At 31.0% G+C, this 24,831-nt stretch overlaps 1 protein-coding gene across 1 annotated transcript in view; it reads right to left on the bottom strand.

The window, feature by feature from the left end:
• Positions 1-1,918: 1,918 nt before the first annotated feature.
• Positions 1,919-24,831, bottom strand: part of LOC123305344 (kinesin-like protein KIF17) — a 41,347-nt gene continuing 18,434 nt past the window's right edge. Inside the window, exons 2-14 of the mRNA XM_044887035.1 lie at positions 15,505-15,744; positions 12,942-13,032; positions 12,639-12,848; positions 10,858-11,264; positions 8,790-8,927; positions 8,346-8,719; positions 7,015-7,119; positions 6,670-6,957; positions 6,438-6,538; positions 4,501-4,658; positions 2,860-2,980; positions 2,132-2,290; positions 1,919-2,076 (exon numbers count right to left, since the gene is read on the bottom strand). Of these exons, the coding sequence (XP_044742970.1) occupies positions 1,970-2,076; positions 2,132-2,290; positions 2,860-2,980; positions 4,501-4,658; positions 6,438-6,538; positions 6,670-6,957; positions 7,015-7,119; positions 8,346-8,719; positions 8,790-8,927; positions 10,858-11,264; positions 12,639-12,848; positions 12,942-13,032; positions 15,505-15,729 (2,484 nt within the window). The 5' untranslated portion in view covers positions 15,730-15,744 and the 3' untranslated portion in view covers positions 1,919-1,969. The remainder of the gene's footprint in view (positions 2,077-2,131; positions 2,291-2,859; positions 2,981-4,500; positions 4,659-6,437; positions 6,539-6,669; positions 6,958-7,014; positions 7,120-8,345; positions 8,720-8,789; positions 8,928-10,857; positions 11,265-12,638; positions 12,849-12,941; positions 13,033-15,504; positions 15,745-24,831) is intronic.

Raw genomic sequence — 24,831 nt, 5'->3', positions numbered from 1 at the left:
AGATTCGTAAGAAAAAAATGTAAAGTGATACGTGATAAGTATTTTTTTTAAGTCAAAAAACGAAAAAGTTCAGTGAAACCACAATATTTTATGTAAGACATTTTATGATATGAAAATTTAACATTCAATGTATGTTTTTTTAAATAAATGTCTCTATAGTCAATGTATACTTTTTTGATAAATGTCCTTATATTCTTTTGATAAATATCCCTAGCTGACCTAAGCAATTACCTCAGATGTTGGCACGCTTATATATCCTATACGGAAAGATAGGCGATGCTTAGTATATGTATAACTATAAAGTCAATGGAGTTGACACTATGTGTATATAACCTAATAGAACGCTCCCTAATATATAACAATAAAAAAAAAATAGTTTGGAAAAATTTTAAGACTTTTGCCCACTTTTTGCTTAAAATCGTATACGTATATTGCAATAATGTTTTATTATATTAAAGTTTAAGCTTAAAATTTTCATAAAACTTTAGTTCTTATAAAAGATTTGCGATACATTGTTTGCATTATGTTGAAAGCATTTTTTTTTTAAATCTTCGTGTTTGATTTTTTAAGGTACCAATTTTGAATTTTTTAATGGAATTAGAAACGCAATTTTGTTGAAATAAAATTACCAGTTTGTGACTTTCGTATCATGCCGTTATGATGCTCTTTAATATGCCGCTTTAAATTTCGAGGATGTGAATATGCTCTTTTACACTGATTACAAGAATGTTTTTTTATTACTAATCGGTTTTCTTCACTTTTCTCTAAATTTTCCTCTTTAAATTCAGTCGTAGAATCATCTACGAGACTACTATCCTCATTAGTTTCATTCGATTGAATAACATTATGTGATGTTTGGCATGTTTCGCTTAGATTATTTATAATAAGAGGATTGTTCGAATTATTTATTAGAGGAATTTGTTCTCCAGATTTTATTGCCACCGTTGTATGGATTGTTTCAATTGTTTCATCTGTTTCAGGATTATGAACATATTGCACTGTAGTTTCAACTAAAAAACATTTCCATTGTTAAGCGCTGCTCCAAATTCCATTTTTTTTTTAAATTAAATACTTACTGCCATGGTCTAGTAAATATTTTTTAAATTTTATCTCAGATGTTATACATTTTGTACGAAAAGTGAATGCAGTCTTTAATTCTAAGCCACAATCTTCGCATAATTTTGTTGGTAAACCATTTTCTTCGCAAACCTAAATTTTTGTATATTGGAAGAAATAAAATGAATTATTTATGAGAATAATTCAATTTTTTTATCGAATTACCTCAATTGGAGTGCATGCCATTAACATTTCACATAAAGATGGAATATCCTCATTAAATACTGTACGTAAATTATCGCTTTTCCAACAAATTCGACATATTTGATCAAAATTTATCAGTTCCATTATTTTAAAATAATCCGCTCGAATATTTGATTTTATTAATATGTAAAAAACATAAGCGACTATTTTGTTACAAACTTACTTGGATCTCAGAATATTCACGGATGACATTTCAAGTTTTTTAACCCATATTAACTAGAGAGAATGCGTACTAAGTGTATTTTGGCTCTTTCTCTATGACAAGATAACAAGAGACGTTGCATATAGGTATAATGTGAATGACAAGGATAATAGTAATGTATAAAGAGACAAAGAAACATTTTTTAATTTATTTCATAAAAGTTTTTTTCAAACTATTTTATTTATAAAATCTGTATTATAGAAATAGTTTTATTCAAAAATATAAGTTTATATACAAATTATTTTTCAAAAAATATTTAAATTTGTCAAACATATCACACTATATTGAAGATATTTTATTTAGAATTTATGCAATTCAAATTATCACCGTTATTGATTGGCGCTATTGAATTATATAAAACCTTTTTTTTTTAAATAACATTGTTTTGTTGCGAAATTGTTATTGTTTTGGCTTTACAATAAATTTAAACGCATATAAAATGTATTGTTAAATTAAGTCTAATGTATTCAATTTATTTTTATGGCGTTTTTCAATTGTCGGTAAAGCATCCAGTCTTAGAGGCCTTCGTAATTCGGGGGATGATACACCATTACCTACAATTAAATAAGATATGAATTTGTGTAATTAGCGTATTTATCTTAGCCTTACCATTTATCCATAGATTTGTTAAATTTGAGTTTTTGCTTGGCGGATGCGTAAAACCATTCCAACTATTATTTAAACTTCCAATTGCTCCAGATGGCGAGGTCGTTAAGTATCCAATGTCTGTGGTAGTTGATGAATGCGCTCGACTTTTTTGAGCAAAATCTATGTAAAATTGTTCCAATTAACAATATTCGCTAAATTTATTATTTTTATTCTTTAGAAATATTGTTTTCTATGATGTGGGCGCAAGTAAAACCGTTTACTTTGTTGTAATACATGCAATAACTTAAAGGTAAAGGCGAATATGTGTTACGCGTCTACGCTATTAGATATAATTAACGATGCGTTTAATTAATTAAATCGCCTTTGCATGGAATAGAACGAAGTAATTGGCTATGTTTGCGTTTGGAGGTTTTCTACAATTCCTTTTTATTTATCCCCCTTCTTCACCTACATCATGAAAAGATCTAGGTCATAACAATTAAAAGAAGGTTTAAAATTATGAAGTGGATGCTTCTGTTGGCGGAATAAAGATGGAATGAAAATCCATTTTTAATTTTATTTAAATAGCCCCATTAAATACATCTTAAACAATCACTTGAATTATTACAAAGAAAACAAGAAAAATTGCATCTCGATAACTTCGGCAGATTTTGCATAATAGGCACACAGACACGAAGCATACTTAAGATTTTATTTATACAAATTATTGAAATACATACTTTTCATACCTCGCCAAATATTGAATGCTTTTGCTGGATCTGCATTATTTGAATTATTCAATAGTTGTGTAGCTCGTCGAGGTTTAAAATAATTTCCAGCAATATTTTCCTTTTCTGATTTTTCCAACTTCTTGTTGAATTGACATAAAATTAGAATATTTTCACATTAGTGTATATGCAAGTATTATTAGGTATATTTCAGTTGAAATGAATTCCTAAGTTTTAATATTTAAGTAAAAAAAAAAAATTAATAAAAATCGTTTCAGAAAAAAATAAAAATCAACACTTACATGATTTAAATAAAATTTCAATTTGCCTCAATTTCATAGTTAAATATTTGGTGTCCAAATATTCAATTTAAGGAAGTAATTTTGTAATGTTGTAATGTAGGTTTTGCCTAACCGTTTGCGAAGACTAAGGGATGAAAATTGTTAATTCAGTTTATTACAAACATACATAAATAATGTACATAAATTTTAAGTATTCTGGAACAGCATTCTAACTAAGAAACGAAATTATTACAACAGACAAGAAAATAGGGTTGCCACCTTTGAAAAATTACAAAACCGGAAATTAGGAAAATCATGATAGAAAAAAAGATTTTTGAATTTTCCAGTCCAAAACCGGCGAGGTGGCAATCCTACAAGAAAAAGATAAATATCTTAATTAGACCCCCAGGCGTTTACAGCGCTGGCTCTACCTCCAAATCAAGGTAGAGCGAAATAGGCTTTCGGCGCCTTTTTTTTCCCATTTAACCCTTGGTCCGGCGCTGGGTGTTTGTTTCCCTTTTTAGCAAATGATAATATTTTTAATTTTTAACCACCTATACCCTTACATTTATGTAATAAAAACTGACAAAGAAGATCACTACATGTTATTAGATTTGCTGAGTAAAATAAATAAATGAATTCTTGGCATCTAAAAAAGAGCCATAAAAGAAAGATGTTTGTACGTTAGTGTGTTTGTATACTGGTCTTATCTCTATACTATCTCTGTCTCTGTTTTATCGAAGAGAAATATACGCGCCTCTAAAATCTGGCCTCTGACTACAGCGATCACCTGTTTGGGCGGCCACTTAACGGCTCTATGTTATTATCTCTGTGGTAATATTTCACCAGACTTCTTTTTAATCCGATGGCCTGTAAAACTACGCGGGTACTCAAATAATTAACTTTGTTAATTATTATGTTTTTAGTTACATTATTTGATTATTGTTTAACGTAACTGATGCATAGAGAGTCTTCTTCATCTAAAAACCTTGGTTATATAGAAATTGGGGTAAAATGAAATTTTATTTGAACTCTTGGTAGTTCCTTGTTCTTTTTCATTGATTATTTTTTATAATCTTTATACTCACATGACTAATAGTAAGTAAAATATTGCTGTTATGAGAATGATATTCTGGTGAAGGCGGAGTGCTGGGATCACTGTTTGATGTGCCACTGCTACTTGAACAACTACTTGATGACCATCCTTTACCTAGTTTGAAAGCACACAGAAAACACACTGTGCAAAAGTGATTTATCAAAACACACAACACACGTGAAATGCTTTTAATGTAAAAATAGTGGATATATTGATATTTATCAGCCTAACGATAAATTTAACTTTATGAAAAGGTCTCATCAAGCGAGATGTAATTACAATCACCTTTAATAAAATTTCTTCAACTGTATTCGAGTCTGATTGATTATCAAGATTATTTAAATCCTGCATATATATTTCTTGGCCATTTGATTCGTGACCTGATTCACCATCTGAATCACTCTCTAATCTACCTGGTGCTGTTTGGCTTGTATTTATTCTTCCTAGGTTTAGAATAATTTTAAAAATTGCGTTAGTTTATCGGTTATTTGTTAGCAATTTGGTTATTTCGAATTGAGATAATTTCAGTTTTATATCTTTGTTATTATTTTAAAATTTTGGAATCAATTACCGGAAGGTATGTAATTTTTTTTACTTCGCCATTCTTTCTAAAAATGTTATGATTTCGTGTTGCCTTTGCAAAGCAGACTTAAGACTAAAGTTTAAAGTTTTAGACTTTACTATTTCTAGCTACCCGGGAAAAACTGGATTATATATCAGGATATCTCCGATAATTTCTTTTGATAAAAAAAATGGTAAAACTGAGATCATAATAGATCTAGTTATACAGAGAGTCCCAAAAAAATGTATATACACTTTAATACGTCATTTTTCTAATTTATTTTTCTAAGTATAACTCAATTAACATAATGGCTGATATTAGACTAGACTTTGAAATACGTAAATTTATTTTAAAGTGTTACCATAAGTGCGAGAACGTTGCGAAAGTGCAACGACAGTTTAGAAGGGAGTTTCAGATACATGCACCGATAGATCACTATCGGGTCGATCAATCGCCACAATTTCAGCTACTGCGGGCATCAGAGAATCCTCATGTTATAGAAAAACATCATTTAAATTTAAACCAGGCGTTACAGTGTGGTGTGGATTGTCAGCACAGGATTTGATTGGAGCATTCTTTTTTGATAACACTGTGACTGATGCTGTTTACTTGAATTTTTTGCTGGAAAATATCATGCCAAGTATTCGTAAGCAGTTTGGGAATGAAGAGGACTATTTTTGTCAGAAAGATGGAGCACCTCTTCTTTATCCTTGTAATGTGAGAGCTTGTCACAATGAAAATCTGCCGAACAGATGGATTAGGCGCAGAGATGAGTGGCCTCCGTTCTCTTCAGACCTCACGCCACTGAATTTTTTTATGGCGACTCATCAAAGATAAGGTTTACTTGTCGAAATCGGAAACAGTCGATCAATTGAAGCGGGCAATTCATAGAGAATGCAACCAAATTCCTAATGAAATCGTTCACCAAGTTTGCGATTCCATTACTTTGCGTTTTCACCAATGTTTTGATCAAAATGGGCATCGTTTTGAACCTTTGCGCTGACTAATCAAATTCTACATCTGTCTTCTTTAATTTGTATTTTTAATCTATAATGCACCTAAATAAAAATATCCTTTTTTTATATATTATATATATATATTACACTTGTTCACCTGGGTAGATCTACTTAAATCACAATTGATATACAGTAGTTCATCTGTGTACATTAGTGTTGGTGTAGTATAGTACATATAAATCTGTTGATATAAATGTAGACCAACACTGATGTACGCTGATGTATGTTGATGTACTCTGATATACACAGATGAACAACTGTACATCAATTTTGATGTAAGTAGATCTACAAGGACTAACAAGTGTACATCTATTAAGATATAATTAGATCTATTATGATCTCAGTTTGACCATTTTTTTAATCAAAAGAAATCATCAGAGATATCCTGATATAAGTATAATCCAGTTTTCCCCGGGTATTTTTTTATATACTGGCGTAAGATAATGTTATTGTTATACTAATGAAAGCCGGAGGTCCGTACTTTGATTATCAACAGAAGAACATATTTGCTTTTATTTTTAAATATTTTATTTTCAATTTAAAGATTTGATGGCCTGTAAAACTAGCTTGACTTGGTTCTAGAATAAAAATGGTTCTTTTGCAACAAGATTTTAATATCAATTTATTAGACAAATTTAAAGTACCTGCAGGCGGTAAAGTTGTCCTAGTGAATATAACTTCAGGTAATTTCCATTTCCGAACTTCTTCATTCCATACAGCTTGAGATTTTATTGTTTCTATATCACTGTAAATAAATTGAAGAAAAAAATTTGATTAAACTCGTTTTGAAAATTTTTTCGACTTATATTTGCACAATTATTGCAAGACTGTAAGAAATGATAAGATACAGGTCCTGAGGTACCTAAGTATATTTACCTATAATTGCAGTCTTTTTTTAATAAGGGTACCATTTTATGTATAATCTGCGATAATAATTTGATAGTGCGTTCATGTTTACGTATTGTTTCTAAATAATCTGTTCGCTCCGTTTCAAATTCGCCTTGAATATCGTGTATTTCACGTTCAAGTGCTTTCACTTTATGCCTATATTTTCGTAAGCCTTCTGTTTTTAAATTCAACTCTTGAGTTATGTCTTTATATTGATCTTGAAGTAGTTCACGATCTTCATCTTGTTCAACCCGTGCTAATACTTGAGCTAGGGCACTAAAAAATAAGGTTAATTAAATTTTAATTACATAATCAATAATATTTGATACTTACTGCAACTTCTTTTCTGCAGCTAATTTTTTTCTTTTGCGCTTTTCTTTTAATTTTTCATCATTTGCTTTCTCACCACCGATAATAGATGCTTTTATTGCTTGTAATCTGAAATAATCAAATAAAAAATCAATCTGGTAGAATTGGACATTATCTCATGTTAAAAGAAGTTTATAGTTTTCATGTAATGTTATTTTCTTGAACAATACAGGGGCGGTAAAGATTGTAATATGCCTCTGGCTATTTATTACGTCTTTGAAATAGAAAAAAATTAATTATAGCAGATCGTTACTAGGATGTAGTAAAGAAATATTGACTTCTCTAGTTGGTTCAAAGTTTTTCTACGGATTAGACTATAGTTTTACTCAGAAGTTCATAGGTAGAAAGTGAAATGCACAAATAAGTAGTATCTGCGAAGTATTTTTCAGGATTTTAAGCAAAGATTCAGGTTAAGACATCGTTGCAATTTTAATTTTAAGACTCGTGTAAATTAAAAGAATACCTGCTTTAAAAAGTAAGAGCTAATTATCTCGCAAAAGATAAATAGGGGACTTTGAATTCTATAATAACTCAAAACAGCAGAAAAGTGATTACCAAAATGAATGAAATGATGAAATTATTCAATTCTTTTAGGTTTCGAATTGCTTTGCTTATCCCTCAAAATTTATCAAACAAATTTAACAAATTTATTTCGCAAATATGCCATCTGAATTTAATCTTATGTGTTGAATGTTATCAAAGGAAGGCGAGCGATAACTCTTCAAAATTGGGTACCCCCGAATTTCAATAATTTTGCAAACGAAAGTTCGTTCGATGTGACCATATTGATTAATGTAACGGAGTAATTTTAAAATAATTCTGAACCAAAAGACGCATACAATTAACATAACAACCCTGTGCGCAGTAACCATCCAAGGGGGAGGGGTTTCAAACTTTTGTACATCATGTTAGGTCATAAAGTTAATAAAAAAAGAAACTCTTTACTCGAGTAAGACATCATGTTTTATTATGTCAAAATGTGATATTCAGTCACTATTTTAAAAAGTTAATTCTGCGAGATACAAAACAAAGTTTTCCAAAACTCATGGGCGGTTTATATTCAGCGAAACTAAACCGCTTAGCCGATCTTCAAATATTGCCGATCTAAGGTATGTTTTGAGACGTTATGTTAAGTGGTATAATGTGTTAATATAACAAAAGTTATTAAAAGTATCATGTATGAGAGACTTTGACTTATAAAGTGCACAAAAAATTATTAATGAAATAAATGCAAAAAGTTTAGTTTTATTATAAAAATATATAATTTCTGATATTCATTTTTTAGAGAATCATACCTTTTCATAATTTCTTCTTTTGGAACAATTTTCACTTCGTTCTCTTTCATTTCTTGATTAACTTTTGCTAAATTATTTTCATATTGCGTTTTTAAATCAAGCATCTCTTGCATTAAATGCTCTTTTTCATTTTTCTCTGATTCGTGTTCATTTTTCAATCGATTCATTTCATCTTGATATTCCGAAATGATTTTATGTTTTTCCATTTCTAATTTTAATTTATATTCTTCAGATACTGGACGTGTTATTTCAATATCGTTGTTATTTACTTCCTTATTTTCAATAGAATTTATTGATGGGGCGGAACTTTGTAACATTTCCTTTAATTTTTGAATTTCTTCTTGGTATTTACGTAGCATTGCATCTTTTGGATCCTAAAATACAATCGTAATTCAGTTTGAGTTTCCAAACAAATGGAAATATTAAAAAAAAAAAATACGATACCTCATTCACTATTGGTTGATTTGAAATATTCTTTGCACGATTTGCATATCGAAGCGTTGACAATGTTTCATCATAATTATTGTCAGCAGGTGAGATACAAGCAATCATAAGAGTTCTTGTATTTCCTCCAAGCGAATCCTATAAAATTATTAAAGGGATTAATTCCCTAGGATTAAAAAAATACAGTTTAAAAAAGTAATTTTACTTAGTAGAATAGTATGAATATCCTTTCCGGAAAGAGCTGAAAATGCACTTTCCAAATTCGAGTAAATTTTGTTCACTAACAAACACCGCTTTTTCAAAAATCAAAAGGACATCAGATATCAAATTTCATGCCGATCTAACTAAATTTTATCATTTCCAATTTCTACTGGGTAAAAGCGTTGAACATTGTCTTCAGAGGAAATCAGATAGAAATTAAACATTAAAATTTCTTGGCTTATTCTTAGAATCGTGATAAAAGCTAATGGAATCAGGATTCACTTTTTTTTTATTAAACCGTCGAAATTTTAAAGACAATAAAGGTAAAATTAAACACTGAAGTCTGTAAGTTAAATTTATAGTCACGAATTCTGAGTAAAAATGAAAAAGTCGAAGTATATGGGCATACAGGGAATTCAGCAAGGAATAGGGCAAAGACATATCTATCTTTAGCTGTGATGCATAGACGGAATAACTAAATAATAATCCTGGTGGAAATAATAACCCTGGTGGAAAAAACATTCAAAGAAAGAATAAGTCTTAATAAGTTTTCGAAACTTTGAAAGAGTCTTAGGAACTCTGAACAACTCTGAATTTCTCAACGTTTTTGGACTGTCTAATTAGACTAAATAAGTCTGGATAACTCTTCTAAGTTCTAAGACTTTTACAGATTAAGGCCTATTATTTTTTCAAACATTTTTTCCACCAGGGCTGTTTAGTGGCGTAGCTAACACAGGGCAAGTTGGTGCAGTGCACCAGATCCCCGAAGTGCAGAGGGCCCCTTAAACTTTGAAGAGAAAGGAGGAGGTTTATTGTTTCCGGAAGTACTTATTGAAGTTATAGACGAATTTGCAAAAATTACAGCGTGCAATAGATAGATTGTGAATTTGACTGGGAATTTTCTTAAAAATCTTTTTACTGCTATCGATCTTATCTTTTTAATAAATATTTCATATATGTCGTTGTTCACTATTCCTATTTTCTTTCATTATAAACACATAGCCTATTCTACCCCTCATAAAGACGATGTATAGACTTGACTTATCCTACTAGGAATAAGTGCAAGTCATTGTATTCTTTTCTTGTCTCTATCTATAAGTTTGAGAGCCAATCGGTCTATATAAGTTCAAGCTACAGGGAAAGAGGTGTAAGGACCTCCCTTTCTCTTTGAACCGGGGCTCTTGTCCATCTAGCTACGCCCCTGAACCAGTTAGCATCAGAACTAACCATAGGAATATTTAGGAGACTATTCCTGAAACTTTATCGTGTTTTAGCGGAGACACGAAACACACGAATAATTGTAAAATATCTTCTTCTAATGGATAGGCGAGCAAAGTCATTCTTGGATTTGCAGTCCTTGTATCGATATTGCCGAAAGTCTACGACACCGTGCATACAGTGCTGGATTACCCATTAGGCCGGGCTAGGCCATGGCCTAGGGCCCCCGACGGGCAGGGGCCCCCACGAAAATCTGATATGATTATTTTTGAACAAAAATTTTCAATTTCAAGTTATTTTTTTTTTCAAATTTCGAAAAAATTTAACAGAAAAAATTATTTTGTTCATTTTATTTCGTTTATAACCTTGGAATGATATGAATAGGCTGTACGAATGCTATGAATACACAAATAACGATTAATTTTACAATTATTCAAAAAAGGGGTGCTCCCGATGGTCTTAATCCGGCACTGCGTGCACAATTCTAGATGTACAAGACCAAGACTAAGAACTGCAAAATTTTAAAAGACTAACATATCTAGATTCATTTCAGATCTTATAGTTCCTAAAGGAAACTAGGATGAATGGATAATGTTGCGAAATACTCCGCATATGAGGAATGATGAATTAGAAAGACATTGATACATACCTGTAGTAATCTTGTTAATTTTGAATCTCTATATGGTATATGTTTAGATTTTCCATCAACTAATGCTGATATCACATTCCCTAATGCACTTAAGGATAAATTAATTTTAGTGGCTTCCTTCAAACGATCCCCAGTTGCACCAGTTTTTGTTTGTCGTTCTGAACCAGCTAAATCCACTAAATTTAATTTTCCTTTTTTAATATGCTGTTGATCATCCATTTTACATTCTAAACTATTTTGACTAATACAATTATTTTTACTAATTTGTTCCACACTTATTGTAAATATACTATGCGATCTGGATGAATTTTGATTCATTAATGTTGTACCAATTATACGATTTTTTGATCCAATTCGTAGTAAATTTTCACATTCTTGTATGTTATGGACTGGATGCGTTGATAAACCTATAATTAAAAATAATTTATACATACCATTCTAAATTTTTTAATTTCGGTTTGAACCATTTGGTCCAATTCAACCAGTAAGAGAGTAAATTGACGAGAACATTCGAGAGCTGGGTAAATGTATAGATCAATGTATGAGGATAGTCTACAAGCTGAAGATTTAAAATGTGGCAGTAATCACAAAAGGGATTAAATTTTGAATTTGATGAAAATTATTGTGGTATTGTAAGAAAAGGAGACTGTAAAAGACATTGTAACTGAAAAGTTTTATACTATTGAATATGGACTCTAAAGTTCTAAAAAAAGGTGAATAGTTTCATGAAAGTGCAGTTGGGTGAGTATTGATGTATTTTTGTGAAGGAAAAACCACAAAAATGATGTTTACTTGAAGCTCATTGAAGAAAAGTGCGAGGAGTATAATAGACTACAAGCCCATGCTATAAATTTTCGGATGAAATGATCCCCCAGCATCATGTAGAAAAAGATGCTCCTATATGTAAAAGTAAGTTTAATCACCATGGCGTCAGTTTTGCGCGGTACAGGTGAGAATATGAATGTCCCACTTCTTGGTGTCTCACTCCGGCACCAGCAAATATGTAAAGCGTTGCTGGATACTGACTCGACAGTATAAGTATTCAAAACTAAGTACATAAATGCCGTACAGAAATAAAACCGGTAACTTCGGTACCAGAATATAAAAAAAATTTTTGATCTCCCGTCATTTTTGGAAGCCCTTGTATCCAGCAACGATCCAGGAGTCCTTGTATCCAGCAGTGAAGAGCTAGTAGCTAGTATCCAACAATTCCGTACATATTAGAGCATCCTTTTCAACATGAATACTAGTGGGTCATTTCACAAGAAAAATTTGAGCATGAGACTAAAAAAATTAGACTAAGTAAAGTCAAATCCGTTCGTGTATTTATGAGAAAACACGGTTTTACCGCGAAATATTCAGGTTTTTCGACTTTTATTTTCTGGGCTTGTATGAATCGTAAGAAATCCGCTCGAGACTCAAATTTTTGTTGCAAAATAATAAAAAGATTCCACACAATTTGGGAAAATAAAAAAGAGATGTTTAAAAGTGGAAACAGCCTACCCTGATTTTCCTGAGCATGCCCTGATTACACAGCCTAGCTTCGTCCCTGCCCCAGTTCTTATACCTTTATATTAAGTCAACACCACCCATAAAAATAAAATAACTCGTATTTTATACATTTTTTGTACATCAGAAGATGAATTGTCCTGCGATGCTTAATATCCTTAATATCCTGTCTAATTATCTCGTCGAAAGGTGTTGATTGACTGAAGTATTTTGTGCCGCTTCTACTGCACTATTAGAAGCGGCGGTAAAAATAGTGTGGTGAAAATACATACCTTGTACAACAACACCTTCATTTGGAATCTCTTTTAATGGTAAACCAGACATTGAAGAATTTAATTTTTCTGATGGCATTAGTAAATCACGAATTTGTTCATTATAAATTTCTAAATAACTAACTAATGCTAAAAATTTGACATCGCTGGCAACTGAAATTGCTTCAAATATATGTTCTAATGCACGTGGGATAATACCACGTGTTGAACCATTCATTTGTGAATCATCCAAACGATTCACTTCAACACTTTTAATTGTTACATTATTATTTATTGAATTTGGTACTTGATCAATTTTTACAATTGGTGTACTTGAACCTTCCATTGTAAATGATTTACCACATCCAGTTTGTCCATATGCAAATACTGTGGAATTGTATCCTTCTAAAACACTCTACAATTAAAATAAATTAAATTAATGTTTAATTTGGAAATTATGATGTTCTTGGAAACAGTAGTGTAATTATTTTCATATTTCCTCTATATAAAAATTGTAAGTATGAATGTCTATTTTTATCTGTTCAGTACTTTCCTTGAAGATTTCGAAGAAGTATTATCGTTTTGTTAAGCCTTAATCCTACTAAGAATGGTATTTGCAGTTCCTATGCCAAAGCTTTTTTTTTGACAGAATTTAATGATCAATTAAATTTAAGAACTTACTAGGGCTTACTATTAAATCTCAAAGTTTCATACATACTATACTTTGATAGTTTAAAACACGATAATGCCTTCGTTCCCAATTTAGACCAATTTACGTCAAATATCTCAAAAAAGAAAATTAATATCTAAAATTTTTTTATATTTTATTCTAAAAATTTTTCTTTCAATTCTGTCGAAATAAATTTTCAATATCGTAAAAATTGCTGGAAGGACACTGAGTTTCACCTGCTTTGACCCTCAAAATCGCGAACTTTGCAGCTGATTATTCCGCGATCTAAACTACCAAAACTCTGCAATTTTGGAATCTCACAGCTAACATTATTTTAAATCCGTGAAACAAAAATAGGTCAAACTGTCTACAAGTGCGTTCATGCTAGAAATACCTTAAGGAAAGTTTTCATTTAAAATTTTGAAAAAATCAATTTTTTTTGCATACAAACGTTCATTAGTCTTATAAAAATACGTTTGAGCCATATAAATGAACCGGTTAGGTACTATACAAAACGATGCATTGTAAAAAACTTTAAACGAAATCTCGAAACTACGTTATTCAACCTGCTACGATTATTTTCTCATAGTCTACGCGGCCGATCTTTAAAATCCAAAAAGGTTTGATTTGTTATAATAAAAAATAGACAATAAAACTATAAAAAGTTAGAACATTGTCCCTGCTTTCTTGTTTGTGAATTCACCCCCAAAAAGTGATATGTTTTTGAAATTCTTAGAAAAACGTGTATATTAATAGTGTATTAATAGTGTTTTAAAAGCCCCAAAAAAATAAAAGGTTTATTTTCTAGTTGTAGTAGAAAAGTAGTTGTAGTACAGGAGGTCAGAAAAGTATCGCACCACCTAAAATGCAAGTTTAGAAAAGTTCAAGACACTTTCTCCAACGGTCAAAATGAACCAAAAATGTCACAAAAAAATAAAATCCAAATTTTTTATAACCGTTAAGATATGTACATTAACATCCGAAAGGATTTATATTAATAAATACAACGGCGTTTTTGTTGTTTTGAATGCCTAAAAATTTAAAAAATGTGTTTTTTGCTATTATAAATGATAAAGTTCCCTTAATAAATAAATGATGGAAGCGCAATTAAGTTATGTAATATATCAATCTTTACTATGTACTATACATTTATTTGCGTTTCCACCATATTTATTAAATTGACTTGGTTAAGAGTGACAAAAATTTAATGTTAAATTTGCTTGAATAGACAAGAAAACAGGCAGAGTAATTTTACTGAATTTTTTTGAGATAATAACAGGAGTTTTGAGTTTCTTATTTAGAGTTTCATATAAAAAATAAAATTTATTAAAATTTTTCGTCCAACGTGGAGAAGTTATTTTCGTGTAAACTAACTTATCCTAAAGTTACGATTTTTAATACCTTTTTTTTTTTGAATTGGTGTAAATCTGAAATTATTTCTGAATTAAATTAACGAGAGCTCCATAGAAGAATAGTTGATAAACTAGGTATTAGGCTGTAAATATTATCATTTTTAAGCCCTAGTCGGTAATCCACGAAAGTGAAACATTAATATCTCCCATTTAATCTTAAAATAATTTCTTACGAATTGAAAATTTAGATAGAAAGAATGACAGTCAAAGAAATACGGTTTTTTGTAAATATCTCGAAAATGATTGTATATTTCAAATCAGGATGCTTGAACTTTGACAACGTATAGCGGATATGGCGTAAAATTTTGATTAGTAAATATTTTTGGACAAACCATTATGTCAATGAATATTGTTACACTTAGCTGCTTTACTAAATTATATTCCACGTTGTGGATTTAACTGGCATGGGTTGTTAATAATTAATTTTTATTTTTAAAGATTTGTTTTCTATTTTGGAAGACATAGAGATGAACCACAAAAACATATGATTTCAACACGAAAGGTTTGCGTGCCATACGCGCCATACAGCGCAAGAAATCATGAATTTAATGTTAAACCCGATTTATGCGATCAGATTATTGAAAATTATCTCTCTCCTTTGCCACTCAGCAAAACCACGGTTGTTATTCGAGCACTAAGGTGATATTAAATTCAATGCAAGATGGCATTGAACACGCTTACAAAAAGTAAGTACGGGCGCTTAATGGAAAACCTTATATAAAGAAATAAATTTTTTTGGTTAGAAGGGCCTTGATTAATATAATTTACAAATAATTACACCACTTGTTCCAAAATTTATTCTTACTTCAACTAATGGATAACAAATATCATTATATAAATTTTCTGTCGCTGATTTCATATCATACACTGAATCAAATGTGAATTGTTTTGTCGGACAGTTCTTATCATTTGGATTTGTTAATTTCACTTCACAACCATTCATTTGTACAATAGCACGACAATTTAAGTCCAATTCCCGTTTGTTCATTGGACGACATCGTACAATTACTTTTACATTTTCTTCAGCCATTTTTATTTTGTTTATCTGAAATAAAGAAAAAAAAGAATCGGGTTAAAATTTGTAAATTTTATTGTATCACATGATGACTCATAAATTAATAAACAATTCATAGAAAATTATAGCGAAAAATGCAAATTAAATTAGAAAATCGATGTATATAATATTGTATGTATAAAAGTTGTTATTAGAAACTTCTGAATCATTTGTATTTTATTCTTTAGTATTTTTAATTCTATGTAAAAACTACCATGTAAATAGTATATAGTAAATTGTTTTCGAGGTCAAATTTTGATATAGAGGTTTTGATCATATTGGGTTTTGATATTTTCTGGTTCTTTTTGACTTTAATTGATATAATATCTTTAAGCACAGCATGTGTTCGAAAAACTAAATACGAAATTAAAACGTGGAGTAAAATCTCTTTGCCATTTGCAAAATAAAATTATTAATTTAGTAGGTGAATCTGTTTATCTCAAATTTAAGCAAAAGTAAAACTCTTTTGTGATGATAGTATACTATTGTTGTTTTTAAGGAAATGATAATTTCTATTGTCTTTTACGTATTTTACAGAGCTTTATAAAGTCAATAGAATCAACGAAACGTTGCAAATTGATTGAATGTTTGATTTGTCAATACTCGTTATCTTGTATTTCCGCGATTCATCTATACCTACTAAATTAATAAATTGGAAACGATCATTTCTCAAAAAGAATTAAGAACTTCAAAAATTCACAAGCAGAATTAAATAATATTTTCTCAACAAAAAGTTAAAGTCAAGGTCAAATATTAAAAAATTTAAAAATTTGATTTTTCCTGTTTTTATCAATTTCAATTTCTGTTTCTCGAAATCCAAGATTGTAGCTTAAAAATCACAAGAGAATTTTTTTGTTTAAATTTTATAATAATTTATTTTAGTCAGAGAAAATAAAAATATTAGCGCAAAAGTCAGGCTCGTGCGCAGCAATTATTCAAGAGAGGAGTTCAAACATTTGTTCGCGTTAATAGCGGTTATAAAGTCCATAAAAATAAGAAATTGTTTTTTCGATTAAGAGAATATTTCATTGGGTCAAAATATGATACTCAGTCACTGTTTTTTAAAAAAATATTTCTTCGAGGAACAGAAAAAAACTTTTCCAAAACTCTGTGTTCATCGACCTCTACACCGTCGTATATTGAGCGGCGTTTAAACCGTTTAGCCGATCTTCAGATATTGTCGATATAAGGTATGTTTTGAGACGACGCAAGGTTGAAAAGGATTGTTCATTCGTCGCTGTTGTTATAGGCAAAACTGCCAGAACGCGATGTATTTAGTAGACATTCGGAAATACATTTTTATTGCAAATATCGAGTGAATTTTCGGTATGACATCCGACAATGCGTTTTCGCCAAAGTTGAACTTCGTCGACCCAGATGTCGACTAGTTCAAACAGTCGAGCAAGCAGTATTCATCAAAATTTTTCATTTTATTGGTGATTCAAAATACGATTTATATTCTTCAACTGAATCAGTCTGTATATTCGAGCGTTGAGTCTGTTAAAACGCGAACCTTAGCACCCGCACTTCTATATCGTATTCATCGCAGATATCGCTCATAGTTTCGAAAATTTTCCTGAACTCATCCCCAATTAAAATATTTTCAATCAAAATATGTTTTGCAGCCTCAGCTAGTTCGATAGCCTTGCCAAGATCCGGGTTTTCTGTTTGAAGTACTCAACTCAAAGACAAAGTCAAAGAATATACTGAGCTCAAAATATGCAAGGATATCTGATTTGTTAGTCGAAATGCGTCTCATGAGTATATTGTTAGCTCAAAATTTATGTGGACAGATTCTCGATGGAAGGGGTTTTGACCCCCAAAACCACTCCCTTGCGCACGGGCCTGGCAAAAGTATTTGTTGAATTTTGTTGAACTAAAATTAAGCTCAAATAAAATTATTTTAAAAAAGTTTTGTTTAAGGTAGGCTGCAATATACTTAAATAGGCTACAATATATTTAAAAAACTCGGGTAAATCCTCTAAAAAAATGTTGGGCATTCGGAAGCTGAAGCATTAAGATATATTTATTGCCTTGCGATGAATTATACAGGAAACGAACTTTTATGTACTACATCTCCAATATAATCTATATTTTTAATTTATCTACACATGGAGGTTAAATGAGTGCATGTTTTGTTGTATTTTGTTTTAATAAACGCATGTAACAATTTAATTATTTTATTATGAGCAGTCATAACGTTTTATCGTAAATAATTTCGAAACATGTTATCAAAATATGTGGGCGAAAAGAAATTGTATATTCAAAGAACTTAATCATGATTACTATCGTCCAAGGTTTTTTTATTGGACTAATAAAATTATAATTAATTAATCATGTTAATATTTTGTAAATAATACTTTTTATTAGATCATTCGTATATCTTTCAAGGAAATTTTTTCTTTAGTTTTCTTCGAAAAAACAACATTTTACAAAAGTTTCTGATAAAAATATGATCAAAAACAGTTTGGCTTAAAACTTAGCTCTATATTAACTAACTTTGGGAAACTAACAAAGCGTATATTTGCGTATGTTCCAAGTTTTTCTGGAATAGACGCGCCAAGTAAATAATACTTTTATAGTTCTTCGAAAATATATCATTAAAAAAAATCCACCTCGTGTGATTTGTGTAACCTAAACTTTTCATCATTTGAAGGTTTGACCAACGCAATGTATTTCGTATGAGTTTCTAACTGGTGGCTAATAGCAGACAAAAGTAATTTATTTGCTCATTTTTTAATGGTAGGCCGTTTTAACGACGTTCCCAAAAAATGAGTTCATGCAAATATTTGACACTTACAGTTAAAATTTTGAGGGTGGATTCTCTTTGATTTGAGAAAATTAAACGAAAATTAACAGTAAAATTGTTCGATATATGCTTACCCTAGTTTTTGAAATATTTATGCCTAAAAATTTAGAAAGAATCTCTTACATAGAAGAAATAAGAGACAAATGCCATTCATTTCATCACTTTAAAATGAATTTTATGGAAAAACGAGTTCTGCTTGTAATAATTTTTTTCATAGGAAAATATTTGTCATGTTTTTAACTAATGAATATTAATTAGTTTTTCAAGTTAATCTTAAGAAAAATAGGCTTGTTACATTATAAAGCATACCTTTAAAATCTCTTCAAAATAGGATTTATATGTTAAAAACGTAAACTTTAACAGCTCAAATCTATAAATTAAACACATTAAGGGGTACCAGAAAATTAACTTGCTTATAAAAGGCATTAATAAGAATTCATATACATGATTTATAAATGATCTTATAAGAAAACGGTATTTTTTTGGGAACGTCTTTAAGAGATAAAAAAAAAACTAGAAAAAGTTAAAAAATGTAACAGTTAGAGAACCGTTTCTTTTCTACTCACAGTGTAATAACCAATAATAAATATAATCGTTTTTTTAACTTCCCGCTAAGAAAATAGGGAAGTTATTGTTTTCACCCCGTTTTGCCAAAATCGAGTTTTCATCAGATCTCGACGTTTTAAGGTGTCAGGAAGCTTCCCTGACTACTTCCGCGAGGGTGTCTGTATGGCTGTATGTATGTATGAGTGTGTGTGTGTGTGTGTGTGTGTGTGTGTGTGTGTGTTTTTTTTTTTTTTTTTTTTTTTTTTTTTTTTTTTTTATATAGCGAAGGAAATTCATTTATGAATCTCTGGCTTAGATGTTTTGCCTGGTATGTCGGACTCGGACATTAACTTAAGATGACGTGTTAATGCTAATACCGACTAAAACCTCCGCTATCCTCTGAACTCTGGTCCTCCACGGTATCCGCCGTTAGGCATTACTTCGTGGGGGGAGAATTTAGCTACTGCTTTTTCTTCTGCTAGCTAAGATGTTATTCCTTCTTTCTTCTAGCTGTTGTCCTGTGCCCTTCTTCTTTCGATGGAACGCAAGCCTATGAGGACTTCTGTTGCAAATGTGCTGATGGCGTTCCAAGAGGCTCTCGATGACAACATTGCTTCTACTAGTGTCTCTGGTTGAATACTCTGGTGTAAGTTACTTTCGAGTTGATCACGCAGTGTAGAAAATCGCGGACACTCGAAGAAAACATGCTTCGCATTTTCAAGTACTCCTGGGCAGGACGGGCACTCCGGAGAATTATCGTGCTTGAAGCGGTGTAAATACTCTCGAAAGCAGCCATGTCCTGATAGCATCTGTGTTAGATAGTAGTTGACCTCACCGTGGTTACGATTCAGCCAAACATCAATTCGTGGTATGAGGTGGTGAGTCCACCTGCCTTTCTCTGCAGCATTCCATTGACGCTGCCAACGTGCGATGCTCTTCTGTCGTTCTTCTGCCTTGAGTTCTTCAGCACTCAGTGTGGTTGACGCCTTTCGTTGATAAAGGTTCTGTCTTTCCTCAGCTAGAACTCTAAGAGGTAGAGTTCCGGAAATGACACACACCGCTTCCTCCGATATTGTGCGAAAAGCGCTTGCGACTCGTAGTGCGCTCATCCGATATATTGGTCCAGCCTTTCTCCAGGAATCTTGCGTCTTTAGTGCGTCAGCCCAAATGGATATTCCGTAAGTGAGTACCGATGTGACTACTGATGACAATAGTAGCCTACTGCTCTGCTTTGGGCCTCCGACGTTCGGCATCAATCGTGCGACACTAGCTCTCACTACTGACGCTTTCGTGCAGACGTGTTCGACTTGCTGCTTAAAGTTGAGTCGGGCATCAAGCATCACTCCCAGATACCGTATATGAGGTTGTGATGTGATTTCTTGGTCTCCGACTTTCAGCTTAATTGTTTCAACTTCTTTACGGCTGGTAATAAGCACTGCTTCGGTCTTCTGCTTTGCCAGTTGTAGATTCACTGTGTCCATCCACTGGTTGATCTTCTCAAAAGTGATGTCAAACAGGTGTTGTATCTCGTCAAGGTGTTTGGCGACGATCACTGCAGCAACATCATCGGCATATGCTACCAGTTTGACACATCTTGGAAGATTCAATCTCAGAAGGCCATCGTACATGATATTCCACAGGAGTGGACCAAGAACAGAGCCCTGTGGAACTCCACCGGTTACATCATATGCTCTTGGACCATGCTTCGTGTCGTATTTCAGCACTCTATCTGTGAAATAACTAATCACTAGTCTGCGCAGATATGCTGGTACGTTTTTTTCTTCAAGGGCTTGCATGATGCAGTCCCAGTTAGCGGAATTAAAAGCATTTTTGATGTCCAAGGCGGCCACCAGGCAGTACTTCTTCGTTCCACCCTTCCATCTAGTTCCTGCGATTGCTTCCTTGGCCGTATTAACAACCAGATTGATCGCGTCAAGAGTTGATCGTCCTTTCCGGAATCCATACTGGTTGTCTGCCAGGAGTGGATCGACTACTGTATCTATTCGTTGATGGATGTGTGTGTGTGTGTGTGTGTGTGTGTGTGTGTGTGGATGTATGTAAACCTCTCATAACTTTTGAACGGCTTGTCCGATTTGATCGCGGTTGGTGCCATTCGAAAGGACTTGACCAAACATAGATTTTGAAGCCTATTTGGACCGATTCGAACCGATAGATTTCGAGAAATCTCAAAAAAACTGAAAAATTTTTTTAAGTGGTTTTTTTTGAATAACTTTTAAACGGCTGTATCGATCAATTCCAAAAACTAATCAGCTCTCAACATTAAAAACCCACGTCGATCACCACCAGTCCGGTCAAAATCGGTTGATTCGTTCGTGAGTTATCGTTGACGAAAGAAAACCCAAAAAAGCGTTTTTTCGGAATAACCTCAAAATTTTTTGTTCTATCAATTGAAACTTAAAGATTCTTCATGAAGCTTGAAAAACTGCCTCGAATGTCACCAACCGCGTGAAAATCGGTTTATTCATTCTAAAGTTATCGCGATTTGAAAATTTAAAAAATAGTAAAAACTTGTTACACTTAATTATTGTATATTATTTTTTTGTAATATAATTTAATAAAACAGTAATCTATCACATTTCTACACAAGTTTTATTATCTTATTCCCTCTATTTCCAATACTCCGTTCAAAAATTTTAGTATGATTGTAAAAATTTAATCAGATTTTAGTCTAAGATCACATCTAATTACAATAAAATGCGAGTGGATATAACATCAGAATAGATAAAATTTTTTACACGTTATGAGTCAATACTTAGCGGGAAGTTTCAGGGATGACCTGCAGGGTCAACCGTTTTCCAAATTTTTTTTAATGTTTTAAAAATGTTATTTTTGCAATTATAAATGATAAAGTTCCCTTAATAAATAAATGGTTGAAGCGCAATTAAGTTATGTAATATATCAAGTCTTATTATGTACTATACATTTATTTGCGTTTCCACCATATTTATTAAATTGACTTGGTTTAACCGACAAAATTTTAATGTTTAATTTTTTTTAATTTCAACTAATTTTTGATCAATGATTTTGGGATTCAGATTTGCCAATCAGTTTCCAATTATATTTAATTTCGTGTACAAAAATCAAATTTGATATACTTTTCGCCAAACGTTAATGGAAAAGTTATTTTCATGTAAACTAGTGAAATAACCAATAAGTCATACTATAACTCTCCTCAAACATATAATTATTTATCATTTATTTACGTCATAGGACAGGAAAAATAAGTCACAACGAATCACTGGAGAATAAACTCGTGAAGCCGAAATACATCGAGAAGTTCTAAGAAATTTTTCGATCTACCATTAACGAGTTAGGGCTTCGTTAATTATCGTTTATAATTTTGAGAAAAACTCTATTAATATTATTTAAAAAAATTTTGTACAGAGTAGAAAATTTGTCGATTTAAAATTGTGTTTATATTTGTCCATTTAAAATCTTGAACGCTAACATCTCTATTAATGTTAAACTTAGAGAATAAATAATGTTCAAATATAGTAAAACTTAGTTTCTATTCCATTGCTTATTATGAACATTTCAATAATTATTCGAGTAATTCTAAAAATTAAAAAACTATAGAAAGTTATAACTTGTTAATGGTGCATCGAAACAAAAAATTTTAATTCGCAATATTCGACTTATTTTGATTTGACATATTCATTTTCCAGAGATTCATCGTGATTTAAATATTATCAATAGATAGTATAAAACAAAAGGGACTGTCCCTAATCCCTGTGCATGCTTAAATGTTAAAAACTATGAAACGGATTTTGATGCGGGTTTTTAAATAGATAGAGTGACTCAAGAGAAAGGTTTTATGTATAATGTAATATTTTCGATATTGTAAAAAGTACAGGTACATTTTACGACAAACCATGTGGAAAAATGACCAGTCGTACAGAAAAATTATCGTTATTTAAAGGAAATAATAAGGACGTTGGCATAAAAAAGTATTATGTAAGCAAAGTACCTAAATGCAATCTATTTACATTATTTTTTACATAATAATTATTGTTTTACTTGTATAAATTAGATACTGCAACTACAAAAAAAAGTGATATACGGAGACAAATATTTTTCTTAAGTTATGATAACAAACCAGTTTTAATTAATGTAAAAATTATTAAATAAAAATTAAGTAATTATTTTGTAATTACTTCAACTATTATATTGTTTATGTAATTGACGAAAAATAGTTATATTAAACTCAAAAAAATCGCTAATCGTTAGGGCTACACTAGAGGTTACAGTTGTCACAAAGCTGGGCTGAAATGCTGCAATTTCTGCAGTAGAAAGTTCTATAAAAATGTGATTACATCCTTGACAACATGTATGAAATATATAAATTATGAAAAAATAAAAGTAAAACACTAATTATTATGAAAAAAAAAGATTTATAAAAATTGTATTTCCATTCTGCTTACTTAATACTTTTTTCTGCCAAGAGCCGCGTCCCCAAAACTATTTGACTTAGAAAAACAGCACTGATCTTATTTTATAGCCAATTTAATTTAATTTAAAAAAGGTTAAGGTAAAAATTTTGGAAACCCGCACATTTAAGTAGTTATGGGTGAAAATTCGCAAAAAATTAGCCAAAATCGCAGTTTTCTCAAAAGTTAGTAATACTCCATTTAGTGTAAGTTCAATGTAAGTTTTGCCTGGGCTATTATTTGAATTACGTAGATGCTCACGTCAGACAAGCAATGTAACATAGATTATTTTTTCAAAATTTACAATAATGATATTCAAAATGGAGAATATAGATATGTAAAAAAAAGGTTAATGCCTTGGAAATTTTATAACTGAAAGTTTTTTTACTTCCTTGTGTTATTCGAGCTATCAAACGTAGGCTGAACACAAGCATGATTATTCTATGATTAAGTACCTAACAATCAAATACATTTTCACTTATATTATTATAATTATTCAGAATTTTTTTTTTTTGAAAATACAGGTAAAATTAAAAAAAATTAATAGTACTATTAAATATTTAAGCGAACTTTATAAGCCTTTAGTTTTGCGTGATCGTTTATATTAAAATTATGCTTTGTGTGAACCATTGCATGATGTAAGAAAAAATTTTCAAAACATTTTTTCACATGTGGTGTATAGTGAACTCATGAAATAAAATATATTTATCTTTCTCTCATTTTATTTCATATATAAAATTAATGTAATAGATAAAGATGAGATGAGAATATATTCTGTAAGGGTAGTTCAATAGCATTATTTAATATATTTAATATTATACTTGAATTATAAATATAAAGGTACCTAGAGTTAGTAGTAAGGTTATCAGTGTTTTTCATAAGAAATAAAACTTTTAAATATTAAATAATATGACCATCGGTTATTGTTGTATACATGTTAAGTGAGGTCATTCGTATTCAAAATACTTTGACCTTGAACTTATACAACCAATCATATTGTTTATTATCAAAACACAAGGATTTTTGGAAAAATATTTACAAATCAATTGTGTTATCGAGTTTCTTGGTATACACAATAATATTATTATGAATGCTATCCCACGAAAACGGAGAGTTATATAGCTACGCTCAAAAATACAAATTCGCTTAGCAAAGTTTATCGCTAAAAAGCTAAAATGGAACTGGACAGGACACATTCTAAGATTAAAAACCGATCGATGGTCAAACCGAATAATATTCTGGACACCAAGAATGAATAGTAGAAATTGTGGGAGA

The sequence above is a fragment of the Chrysoperla carnea genome, chromosome 1 (genome assembly GCF_905475395.1).
Source record: "Chrysoperla carnea chromosome 1, inChrCarn1.1, whole genome shotgun sequence".
Lineage (NCBI taxonomy): Eukaryota > Metazoa > Arthropoda > Insecta > Neuroptera > Chrysopidae > Chrysoperla > Chrysoperla carnea.
The sequence above is the reverse complement of the archived record's forward strand: the minus strand, read 5'-3'. Positions and strand labels throughout refer to the sequence as shown.